The following is a 13,524-nucleotide window of genomic DNA, read 5'->3' on the forward strand; positions in this document are numbered from 1 at the left end:
GAAGGAATGCTCGTTTGTTCTGCTGGTAGCTCCAGCATGGACGGATCTTTTTCGGATGGCCTCTTGCCAACCGTGGGCTCTTCCGTTAAGACCAGACCTTCTGTCGCAAGGTCCTTTTTTCCATCAGGATCTCAAATCTTTAAATTTAAGGGTATGGAGATTGAACGCTTGATTCTTGGTCAAAGAGGTTTCTCTGACTCTGTGATTAATACTATGTTACAGGCTCGTAAATCTGTATCTAGAGAGATATATTATAGAATCTGGAAGACTTATATTTCTTAGTGTCTTCTCATCATTTTTCCTGGCATTCTTTTAGAATTCCGAGAATTTTTACAGTTTCTTCAGGATGGTTTAGATAAAGGTTTGTCCGCAAGTTCCTTGACAGGACAAATCTCTGCCCTTTCTGTTCTTTTTCACAGAAAGATTGCTAATCTTCCTGATATTCATTGTTTTGTACAAGACTTGGTTCGTATAAAACCTGTCATTCAGTCAATTTCTCCTCCTTGGAGTTTGAATTTGGTTCTGGGGGGCTCTTCTAGCTCCTCCTTTTGAACCCATGCATTCATTGGACATTAAACTTCTTTCTTGGAAAGTTTTGTTTCTTTTGGCCATCTCTTCTGCCAGAAGAGTCTCTGAATTATCTGCTCTTTCTTGTGAGTCTCCTTTTTTGATTTTTCATCAGGATAAGGCGGTGTTGCGAACTTCTTTTGAATTTTTTCCTAAGGTTGTGTATTCTAACAACATTAGTAGAGAAATTGTGGTTCCTTCATTATGTCATAATCCTAAGAATTCTAAGGAGAAATCATTGCATTCTTTGGATGTTGTTAGAGCTTTGAAATATTATGTTGAAGCTACTAAGTCATTCCGAAAGACTTCTAGTCTATTTTTCATCTTTTCTGGTTCTAGAAAAGGCCAGAAAGCTTCTGCCATTTCTTTGGCATCTTGGTTGAAATCTTTAATTCATTATGCCTATGTCGAGTCGGGTAAAACTCCGCCTCAAAGGATTACAGCTCATTCTACTAGGTCAGTTTTTTCTACCTGGGCGTTTAGGAATGAAGCTTCGGTTGTTCAGATTTGCAAAGCAGCAACTTGGTTCCTCTTTGAATACTTTTACTAAATTTTACCATTTTGATGTGTTTTCTTCTTCTGAAGCAGTTTTTGGTAGAAAAGTACTTCAGGCAGCGGTTTCAGTTTGAATCTTCTGCTTATGTTTTCTTTAAACTTTATTTTGGGTGTGGATTATTTTCAGCAGGAATTGGCTGTCTTTATTTTATCCCTCCCTCTCTAGTGACTCTTGCGAGGAAAGATCCACATCTTGGGTAGTCATTATCCCATACGTCACTAGCTCATGGACTCTTGCTAATTACATGAAAGAAAACATAATTTATGTAAGAACTTACCTGATAAATTCATTTCTTTCATATTAGCAAGAGTCCATGAGGCCCACCCTTTTTTGTGGTGGTTATGATTTTTTTGTATAAAGCACAATTATTCCAATTCCTTATTTTTTATGCTTTCGCACTTTTTTCTTATCACCCCACTTCTTGGCTATTCGTTAAACTGATTTGTGGGTGTGGTGAGGGGTGTATTTATAGGCATTTTAAGGTTTGGGAAACTTTGCCCCTCCTGGTAGGAATGTATATCCCATACGTCACTAGCTCATGGACTCTTGCTAATATGAAAGAAATGAATTTATCAGGTAAGTTCTTAAATAAATTATGTTTTTATTTTGTTTTTATTTTATACCATAAAAATTAAGTGTAAGTACATTCAGTAATAAATTAACAAAAAAGTGCATAACGGTTAGCAACATCAACAAGGGGTTATAGGTTTATAGGAACGTAATGAAATCCTTGGCTTCTGCTTGTAATTAAAGCTCCTCTAGAGCTTCTCGTTGTGAAAGCGGATGTCTCCTTATGAGAGTTAATCTTAATGATGGCAATGAGCAGGGTCAGACTGGGATCAACGATAGGTCCAAAGAATTAGAATACTTTAAATATTTGAAAGCCCAACATTTTGTACACCTGTTTTTAGACTGAATATATGTAATGAAAGAAATTAATGGAATATAATATAATTGAAAAAAAGAAATATATACAATTTTTATGTAGGACTTATGCAACATCATATCCTGTCTTATTTTCTGTTAATTAACAAAGTAAAAGCAATTGTTATACATCAGAACCACAGACAACAATCAAGAAATGGGCTTCTATGCTCTGCAGTTCTTTACTGTAAGACATACAGTTTGTCACTTAAAAAAAAAAAAAAAAAAAAAAAGTATGATGGTTCTAAATAAAACATTAATCTTTAAGCCCTCTAGTTGCCATGAAAAGATAAAATGTTGTCTTGCTTTAAAACTTTTTATATAGGTGGAGAACATTAAGCTGCATACATTTATATATTTTAAGAAATTTGAATCAGTATTATGATAATGCACTGCTATTAAAGATGCTGTGGAAGCATTTGGCTGTTGCACAGATATGGTGAAATCATTATTTTAAATAATACATTTTTCTCCAACATTGGTGTGTCCGGTCCACGGCGTCATCCTTACTTGTGGGATATTCTCTTCCCCAACAGGAAATGGCAAAGAGTCCCAGCAAAGCTGGTCACATGATCCCTCCTAGGCTCCGCCCACCCCAGTCATTCTCTTTGCCGTTGCACAGGCAACATCTCCACGGAGATGATTAAGAGTTTTTTGGGGTTTAAATGTAGTTTTATTCTTCTATCAAGTGTTTGTTATTTTAAAATAGTGCTGGTATGTACTATTTACTCTGAAACAGAAAAGGATGAAGATTTCTGTTTGTAAGAGGAAGATGATTTTAGCAGACAGTAACTGAAATCAATTGCTGTTTCCACACAGGACTGTTGAGATGAAGTAACTTCAGTTGGGGGAAACAGTTAGCAGTCTTTTCTGCTTAAGGTATGACTAGCCATATTTCTAACAAGACCATGTAATGCTGGAAGGCTGTCATTTCCCCTCATGGGGACCAGTAAGCCATTTTCTTAGTTAAACATAAAAGAATAAAGGGCTTCAAAAAGGGCTTAAAAACTGGTAGACATTTTTCTGGGCTAAAACAATTGCTTTACTAGGCATATTATGCAGATTCTAACTAATTATTGGTATTATAATCTTGGGGAACGTTTAGAAAAACGGCAGGCACTGTGTTGGACACCTTTTTCAGATGGGGGCCTTTCTAGTTATAGACAGAGCCTCATTCTGGGACTGTATAGGGGTTAAATGTAAAAACGGCTCCGGTTCCGTTAATTTAAGGGTTAAAGCTCTGAAATTTGGTGTGCAATACTTTTAATGCTTTAAGACACTGTGGTGAAATTTTGGTGAATTTTGAACAATTCCTTCATACTTTTTCACATATTCAGTAATAAAGTGTTTTCAGTTTGAAATTTAAAGTGACAGTAACGGTTTTATTTTAAAACTTTTTTTTGTGCTTTGTTGAGTGCTTTGGCTAAAGTCTTGGTCAGCGGATGTGTCTTCCAAGACAAAATTGCTTAACATTCCTTTCAAAGGTAAAACATTATTTGGACCTGATTTGAAAGAGATTATTTCAGACATCACTGGGGGAAAGGGCCACGCCCTCCCACAGGATAGGTCTTTTAATGCTATTAATAAGCCTAATTTTCGTCCCTTTCGCAGAAACGGACCAGTCTCTAATTCTGTATCCTCTAAGCAAGAGGGTAATACTTCACAACCCAAACCAGCCTGGAAACCAATGCAAGGCTGGAACAAGGGTAAGCAGGCCAAGAAGCCTACCACTGCTACCAAAACAGCATGAAGGGATAGCCCCCGATCCGGGACCGGATCTAGTGGGGGGCAGACTTTCTCTCTTTGCTCAGGCTTGGGAAAGAGATGTTCAGGATCCTTGGGCGCTAGAAATAGTTTCTCAAGGTTATCTCCTGGAATTCAAGGAACTACCCCCAAGGGGAAGGTTCCACAGGTCTCAATTATCTTCAAACCAAATAAAGAGACAGGCATTCTTACATTGTGTAGAAGACCTGTTAAAGATGGGAGTGATACATCCAGTTCCAATAAGAGAACAAGGAATGGGATTTTATTCCAATCTGTTCATAGTTCCCAAAAAAGAGGGAACATTCAGACCAATTTTGGATCTAAAGATCCTAAACAAATTTCTCAGGGTACCATCGTTCAAAATGGAAACTATTCGAACGATCCTACCTACTATCCAGGAAAATCAATTTATGACTACCGTGGATTTAAAGGATGCGTACCTACATATTCCTATCCACAAGGAACATCATCAGTTCCTAAGGTTTGCTTTTCTGGACAAGCATTACCAGTTTGTGGCACTTCCATTTGGATTAGCCACTGCTCCAAGGATTTTCACAAAGGTACTAGGGTCCCTTCTAGCGGTTCAAAGACCAAGGGCCATTGCAGTAGTACCTTACTTGGACGACATCCTGATTCAAGCGTCGTCCCTGTCAAAAGCAAAGGCTCATACGGACATCGTCCTAGCCTTTCTCAGATCTCACGGATGGAAGGTGAACAAAGAAAAAAGTTCTCTGTCCCCGTCAACAAGAGTTCCCTTCTTGGGAACAATAATAGATTCCTTAGAAATGAGGATTTTTCTGACAGAGGTCAGAAAATCAAAACTTCTAAGCTCTTGTCAAGTACTTCATTCTGTTCCTCGTCCTTCCATAGCGCAGTGCATGGAAGTAATAGGATTGATGGTTGCAACAATGGACATAGTTCCTTTTGCACGAATTCATCTAAGACCATTACAACTGTGCATGCTCAGACAGTGGAATGGGGATTATACAGACTTGTCTCCGACGATTCAAGTAGATCAAAAGACCAGAGATTCACTCCGTTGGTGGCTGACCCTGGACAATCTGTCACAGGGAATGAGCTTCCGCAGACCAGAGTGGGTCATTGTCACGACCGACGCCAGCCTAGTGGGCTGGGGCGCGGTCTGGGAATCCCAGAAAGCTCAGGGTCTATGGTCTCTGGAAGAGTCTCTTCTCCCGATAAACATTCTGGAACTGAGAGCGATATTCAATGCTCTCAGAGCTTGGCCTCAACTAGCAAAGGCCAAATTCATAAGGTTTCAGTCAGACAACATGACGACCGTTGCATATATCAATCATCGGGGGGAACAAGGACTTCCCTGGCGATGAAAGAAGTGACAAAGATAATTCAATGGGCGGAGGATCACTCCTGCCACTTGTCTGCGATCCACATCCCAGGAGTGGAAAATTGGGAAGCGGATTTTCTGAGTCGTCAGACATTCCATCCGGGGGAGTGGGAACTCCATCTGGAAATCTTTGCCCAAATAACTCAATTATGGGGCATTCCAGACATCGATCTGATGGCGTCTCGTCAGAACTTCAAGGTTCCTTGCTACGGGTCCAGATCCAGGGATCCCAAGGCGACCCTAGTAGATGCACTAGTAGCACCTTGGACCTTCAACCTAGCTTATGTATTCCCACCGTTTCCTCTCATCCCCAGGCTGGTAGCCAGGATCAATCAGGAGAGGGCCTTGGTGATCTTGATAGCTCCTGCGTGGCCACGCAGGACTTGGTATGCAGACCTGGTCAATATGTCATCGGCTCCACCATGGAAGCTACCTTTGAGACAGGACCTTCTTGTTCAGGGTCCATTCGAACATCCGAATCTGGTTTCCCTCCAACTGACGGCTTGGAGATTGAACGCTTGATTTTATCAAAGCGTGGGTTTTCAGATTCTGTAATAGATACTCTGATTCAGGCTAGAAAGCCTGTAACTAGAAAAATTTACCATAAAATATGGAAAAAATATATCTGTTGGTGTGAATCTAAAGGATTCCCATGGAACAAGATAAAAATTCCTAAGATTCTATCCTTTCTACAAGAAGGTTTGGAGAAAGGATTATCTGCAAGTTCTCTGAAGGGACAGATCTCTGCTTTATCTGTTTTACTTCACAAAAGACTGGCAGCTGTGCCAGATGTTCAAGCATTTGTTCAGGCTCTGGTTAGGATCAAGCCTGTTTACAGACCTTTGACTCCTCCCTAGTTCTTTCAGTTCTTCAAGGGGTTCCGTTTGAACCCTTACATTCCGTAGATATTAAGTTATTATCTTGGAAAGTTTTGTTTTTGGTTGCAATTTCTTCTGCTAGAAGAGTTTCAGAGTTATCTGCTCTGCAGTGTTCTCCGCCCTATCTGGTGTTCCATGCAGATAAGGTGGTTTTGCGTACTAAGCCTGGTTTTCTTCCAAAAGTTGTTTCCAACAAAAATATTAACCAGGAGATAGTTGTACCTTCTTTGTGTCCGAATCCAGTTTCAAAGAAGGAACTTTTGTTACACAATTTGGACGTAGTCCGTGCTCTAAAATTCTATTTAGAGGCTACTAAAGATTTCAGACAAACATCTTCCTTGTTTGTTGTTTATTCTGGTAAAAGGAGAGGTCAAAAAGAGACTTCTACCTCTCTTTCCTTTTGGCTTAAAAGCATTATCCGATTGGCTTATGAGACTGCCGGACGGCAGCCTCCTGAAAGAATCACAGCTCACTCCACTAGGGCTGTGGCTTCCACATGGGCCTTCAAGAACGAGGCTTCTGTTGACCAGATATGTAAGGCAGCGACTTGGTCTTCATTGCACACTTTTGCCAAATTTTACAAATTTGATACTTTTGCTTCTTCAGAGGCTATTTTTGGGAGAAAGGTTTTGCAAGCCGTGGTGCCTTCCATTTAGGTGACCTGATTTTCTCCCTCCCTTCATCCGTGTCCTAAAGCTTTGGTATTGGTTCCCACAAGTAAGGATGACGCCGTGGACCGGACACACCAATGTTGGAGAAAACAGAATTTATGCTTACCTGATAAATTACTTTCTCCAACGGTGTGTCCGGTCCACGGCCCGCCCTGGTTTTTTTAATCAGGTCTGATGAATTATTTTCTCTAACTACAGTCACCACGGTATCATATGGTTTCTCCTATATATATTTCCTCCTGTCCGTCGGTCGAATGACTGGGGTGGGCGGAGCCTAGGAGGGATCATGTGACCAGCTTTGCTGGGACTCTTTGCCATTTCCTGTTGGGGAAGAGAATATCCCACAAGTAAGGATGACGCCGTGGACCGGACACACCGTTGGAGAAAGTAATTTATCAGGTAAGCATAAATTCTGTTTTTTTTAATTATACTTAAGTAGGCTGCACATAAAATAATCCTAGCCACCACACCAAGCAACTGTTTTCTTGTAATGATAGAGCTCTATAGGGGTGCTTGACTAAGTTCCAAGGTAGTAGCTGAAGCTTTGAGTCAAGCACCCCTGTAGAGCGCTATCATTACAAGAAAACAGTTGCTTGGTGTGACTAGGATTATATTTAATGCCCAACCTACTTGGACTTCTTAACTCAGAAAATGTCACTGAGAGATTCCTCTTTGCCAACAGAGCTTGGAAGAATTATAGTAGGCTGTGCATTAAATAACCCTAAAGGCTCTATTAAGATTGTTGTCTTTCTCCCTCCTAGGATACCAGACCCTAACTGTTATATAACATATTTTTTTTTCTCTGCAACGAGGGCAGGCCACTATGCTTGTTAAATGCACTGTTGGCAGATGTGAATCCTTATTATTGCCGAAACAAGCAGTAAGGAGCTCCGGATGTTAGTAGAAGCCATGGATTTGCTTTCAGGGAAATAAAAAACAAAGCATACTCACCAGCATGTTGCCCAAGCTTCTCAAGTTCTCTGTCACTCCAGTTTGACTCAGCAAGGTGGCGCTACATTTTAACCACTTCACCTCTTAAACGCAGCTACACATGCTGCAAGACTTTGATAGTGAGTGAATGTAAATTAACACCCTATTTTACTTGCCCCTGTTCAAATTAACTCACCGTTGGCGACTGGAATTTTTGAGCCCCGATATAAACATATATCAAGTATACACTCCATCTGATTGGGCATACATTTAAAGCAATTACCCAATGATACAAAGCTATTACAGTACTGCAAGAGAAGAAAAAACAAGCGCATCCGCGATTCACTGTATCTATCTTTATTGTGTCAGATACTTGACCAAAAAAATGCACACTTACAAGATATGCAAGCAAAACATGCCCATAATATACAATCCTTTACACTGGAATTCAGATTGTAGGGGTTAAACTCGGATTGCAGTACTGGATTCCTGTTGTAAATATTTTCCACAGTCCAATGTTTCCGGCTAATCAACAGAGGTGAATAATTTCACAAAAAACAGTTTACAATCTTTTTGGAGTATAGCTCTCCACCTCAACGCGTTTCGTTCACACTCGGGTGAACTTTTTCAACAGAAAATGGATAGTTGTCAGCTGTTTCGTCTGGCTTTAAATTTACTGGGCTCTGTCATTATTGGTTCACGTCAAATGACTCATATGGTCCGATTCAAAACTTACTGCCATGATGACGATAAACTAAATACAGAATATCACAATTAAGTTACACATAGTTACAGAATGAAATAAATATCTAACCTACTGTTATGCGACTTTTACATATGATTGCGGGATATATCATAAAAAAAAATATATGTATTATGCTACATGGTAAAATGTAGGTAACTGATCAATATACACAATAAACTTCTAAAAACAATAAATATTATAAAATAAATATTATAGACCATAATGTTACTAAACTATGATTATTTAAAAAAAAAAAAAAAATTATGAAATTCATTTTAAAAATCATTTTAAAATTAATTTAAAAAACTTTTCAAAATGCTAATATAGATAAAAACATATATTATACTGACTGAAAAACAGGGGCCAGAAATATCCTAATAAGTGTTACCTCCCATATTAAGCCATAAATGCTTGTAGGTCTATATCTATATTCAGACCTTTGGGGTTTAAACTTTACAATAGATGTATCCATTTCGTTTCAGCTTTCCTAAGCAGTAGAAGAAGATAACCACTACTGTTATTTATATGTTCTAAAACTTTGAACGTGATCCCTACGCTGTTACACTGATGTTTAATTTTGCAATGGTGGGATACACTGTGTCCCTCTAATCCATTTTTGAAATTATTCAAATGTTCATATACTCTTCTATTTATTTTTATTTTTGTACGCCCAATATAAATCATCCCACTAATGCATGTTAACTGATACAAGATAGAAGTTATGAAACTCGCTAATGCCTTTATTACAGACACTTCTTTGCAGGTTTTTTCAGCTGGCAGCTAAGAGTTCGGGTTTTTCGGTCCTAGCCCGCAGGGCCTTATGGCTAAAGCCTTGGTCCGCGGATGTGTTTTCTAAGACTAAGCTCCTTACTATTCCTTACAAGGGAAAGACCTTGTTCGGACCTGCTCTAAAGGAGGTCATTTCTGATATCGGGAGGTAAGGGCCGCCATCTCCCGCAGGATAAGATGATTCAACTTAAGGGACGACAGACTAATTTTCGTTCCTTTCGGAATAACAAAGGAATTGCTTCCTCTTCCTCCGCCAAGCAGGAACAACCTAACCCTGCATGGAGGCCCAACCTTTCTTGGAAGCCCAAGCAAACCAAGAAGCCAGAAATTGGAACTAAGTCAGCATGTAGAGCATGCCCCCGATCCGAGGCCGGATCTTGTAGGGGGCAGACTATCCCTTTTTGTTCAGGCTTGGGTGCGGGATGTTCAGGATCCCTGGGCTTTTGAAATGGTGTCCCAGGGGTACAAATTGGACTTCAAAGATTTTTCCCCCTATCGGCAGGTTCCTGCCTTCAAGATTATCTGCAGTCCAGATAAACAGAGAGGCGTTCTTACATTGCGTAGAGGATCTCTCTGTCAGGGGATGATCGTACCGTTCCAGCATAGGAACAGGGTCAGGGTTTTTACTCAAATCTGTTTGTGGTTCCCAAAGAAGTGGGAACCTTCAGACCAATCTTGGACCTCAAGAGTCTAAACAAATTTCTAAGAGTTACGTCTTTCAAGATGGAAACTATATGTTCCATACTACCACTGATTCAAGAAGGTCAGTTCCTGACCACAGTGGATCTAAAGGACGCCTACCTACATATTCCCATTCACAGGGACCATTACAAATTTCTAAGCACACACTTTCAGTTTATGGCGTTACCTTTCGGCCTGGCCACTGCTCCAAGAACATTTACAAGGGTACTGGGATCTCTTCTGACGGTTCTTCGACCGCAGGGCATTGGAGTGGCGCCATATCTGGACGACATTCTCTTTCAAGCGCCATCATTTCAACAAGCCAGACCCCATACCCACCTGGTATTATCCTTCCTGTGTACTCATGGGTGGAAGATATATATATTTTCTGACAGAGGTCAGGAAAACGAAGTTGTTAATACCTGTCGTGTCCTTCAGTCCACTCTCCGGCCTTCGGTGGCTCAATGTATGGAGGTAATTGGGCTGATGGGGGCGACAATGGATATCATCCCTTTTGCTCTGTTCCATCTCAGACCTCTACAGGTAAGCATGCTCAGGCAATGGAACGAGGATTATTCAGACCTGTCTCCTCTGATAACTCTAGGTCAGGAGACAAGGGATTCTCTTCAGTGGTGGTTGTCTCTGGATCATCTATCCCAGGGAACCTGCTTTCGCAGACCGGCTTGGGACATTGTGACAACAGACGCCAGCCTTCTGGGGTGGGGAGCTGTCTGGAACTCCCTGAAGGCTCAGGGACTTTGGACTCGGTCAAAGTCAGTTCTCCCTTTAAACATTCTAGAACTAAGAGCGACTTTCAATGCTCTTCTGGCCTTGTCTCGGTTAGCCGCGGCCAAATTTATCAGATTCCAGTCGGAAAATATAACTTCTGTGGCTTACCTCAATCATCAGGGGGGAACAAGAAGTTCCCTAGCGATGACAGAAGTATCCAAAATAATTCAATGGGCGGAGACCCATTCTTGTTGCCTGTCAGCGATCCACATCCCGTGAGTAGACCATTAGGGGGCGGATTATTCAGCAGACAGATGTTCCATCCGGGGGAGTGGGAACTCCACCTGGAGGTGTTTTCCAAACTGATCCTCAAGTGGGGACAGCTGGAGTTGGATCTGATGGCATCTTGAAGGAATGCCAATCTTCCGAAGATACAGGTCACGATTAATTAATCGACGCTCTGACGGTTCCTTGGAAGTTCAATCTAGCATACCTGTTTCCTCCATTTGCACTTCTTCCTCTGGTAATTGCTCGACTCAAACAGGAGAGGGCATCGGTGATTCTCATTGCACCAGCATGGCCTTGAAGAATTTCGTATGCGGACCTAATTGAGATGGCATCTCTACTACCTTGGAGACTGCCATTGAGGAAGGACCTTCTCATTCAGGGTCCCTTCCTTCATCCAAATCTAGCTTCTCTGATGCTGTCTGCGTGGAGCTTGAACGCTTAATTTTATCCAAGCGTGGGTTCTCTGATCTCGTCATAGAGACCTTGATTCAGGCTCGTAAGCCTGTAATTAGAAAGATCTACCATAAGATTGGATAGATACTTTTATTGGTGTGAATCCAAGGGCTACTCTTGGAGTAGTGTTAGGATTCCTAGAGTTTTGTTTTTTCTCCAGGGAGGTCTGGAGAAGGGTTTATCTGCTAGTTCCCTAAAGGGTCAAATTTCGGCTCTATCCATTTTGTTTCACAAACGTCTAGCGGATGTACCAGATGTACATTCTTTTTGTCAGGCCTTTGTAGGAATCAGGCCTGTGTTCAAACCAGTTACTCCTCCATAGAGTCTTAATCTAGTTCTCAAAGTTCTTCAAGGGGCTCCGTTTGAGCCTATGCATTCCTTAGATATCAAGTTGCTATCTTGGAATGTTCTTTTTCTGGTTGCTATTTCTTCTGTCTCAGAACTCTCAGCGCTACAATGCGAATCTCCATTCCTTACTTTCCACTCTGATAAGGTAGTGCTTAGAACAAAATTAGGTTTTCTTCCTAAAGTCGTTTCGGATAGGAACATTAACCAAGAAATTGTTGTTCCTTCCTTGTGTTCCAATGCTCCTTCCCAGAAGGAGAGACTTCTTCACAATTTAGTTGTGGTTCGGACCCTGAAGTTATCTTCAGGTGACTAAGGACTTTCGTCAGTCCTCTTCTTTGTTTGTTGTTTTTTCTGGCAGACGTAAGAGTCAGAAAGCTACGGCTTCTTCTCTTTCTTTGTGGATGAAGAGTATCATACGTCTTGCATATGAGACTACGGGGCAGCACCCTCCTGAGAGGGTTAAGGCTCATTCCACCAGGGCAGTGGCTTCCTCATGGGCATTCAAAAAGGAGGCTTCTGTTGAACAGATTTGCAAGGCTGCAACTTGTTCCTTTCTTTACACTTTTTCCAAAGTTTACAAATTTGATACTTTTGCCTCAGCTGAGGCTGATTTTGGGAGGAAAGTTCTTCACGCAGTGGTACCTTCCGTTTAGGTTCCCTGTTTTGTCCCTCCCTTTTCATCCGTGTACTATAGCTTTGGTATTGTATCCCACAAGTAAGGATGAAATCCGTGGACTCATCATATCTTGAAAAAGAAAAGAAAATTTATGCTTACCTGATAAATTTATTTCTTTTTCGATAAAATGAGTCCACGGCCCGCCCTCTTCTTTTGAGACAGGTTATTACATTTTTGTTAAACTTCAGACACCTCTGCACCTTGGCTTTTCCTTTCTCTTCCTAACTTCGGTCGAATGACTGGAGTGGGAGGGAAGGGAGGAGCTATATATACAGCTCTGCTGTGGTGCTCTTTTCCTCCTCCTGCTGACCAGGAGGCGTAATCCCAAAAGTAAGGATGAAATCGGTGGACTCATCGTATCGAAAAAGAAATAAATTTATCAGGTAAGCATAAATTTCCTTTTTAAAATAAATATTGTTTCTAGCCACTTTGAAATTGGTTGCCAAGCTCCGCCCGCAAATGACATCACAATTGTAACAGTACTGCAGGTTGTAGTGCCTGATCAGCAATATTCCTGCCTTAACTGAACATTGTGGTTTTGTAGACTTCACTGCCTGGGTATAAGATCCCACATGTGGTGATCTCGTGGGCTCTCAACATCTTAATGAAAAAACTAAATTTATTTTTCACCTTTATAAATTAATTTCTTTCATGACGAGCTCTGCCCTTTGTAAAGAGATCTGTCTGTCTATATATAATCTATTTTTTTTTAAATGATAGATATTATGTAAACCAATATTGTTTTCTTCTGCAGATATTCAATGGATACAAGTTTCAGATGCTAAGGAAGCATGTAAAATCTTAGCTTTAGGAAAAAAATTTCAAAGTATTGCAAATACCAAGTTGAATAGTTCTTCCAGTAGGAGGTAAGTTAGTGCTAGACCAACTTATTTTCTGATTATATAACATAACCAGAAAGTTATGGTACTGAAATAAAATGTAAAATAATTGGGTAAATCAAAGCATATCTTCTAGAACAGTGTTTCTCAGCCATGGTACTCAAGTACCCCCAACAGGCCACTTTTTCCTTATAGCTGAACTAGAACACAGGTGAAATAATTAGTCTATCAGTAACCATGGTTACTAACCTGCTCTCACCCATAAGCTGTGCTCTAGTTAAGCTATAATGAAAATCTGGGCTTTTACAGGTACTTGAGGGCTA

The 13,524-nt window shown here is 40.6% G+C and overlaps 1 protein-coding gene across 1 annotated transcript in view; it reads left to right on the top strand.

Moving 5' to 3' along the window:
* KIF20B (kinesin family member 20B) overlaps positions 1–13,524 on the top strand; it is a 627,757-nt gene that overhangs the window by 246,315 nt on the left and 367,918 nt on the right. The window contains exon 7 of the mRNA XM_053692918.1: positions 13,117–13,228. Coding sequence (XP_053548893.1) covers positions 13,117–13,228 — 112 coding nt within the window. The remainder of the gene's footprint in view (positions 1–13,116; positions 13,229–13,524) is intronic.

Source organism: Bombina bombina, chromosome 9, assembly GCF_027579735.1.
Source record: "Bombina bombina isolate aBomBom1 chromosome 9, aBomBom1.pri, whole genome shotgun sequence".
In the NCBI taxonomy this organism is placed as follows: Eukaryota; Metazoa; Chordata; class Amphibia; order Anura; family Bombinatoridae; genus Bombina; species Bombina bombina.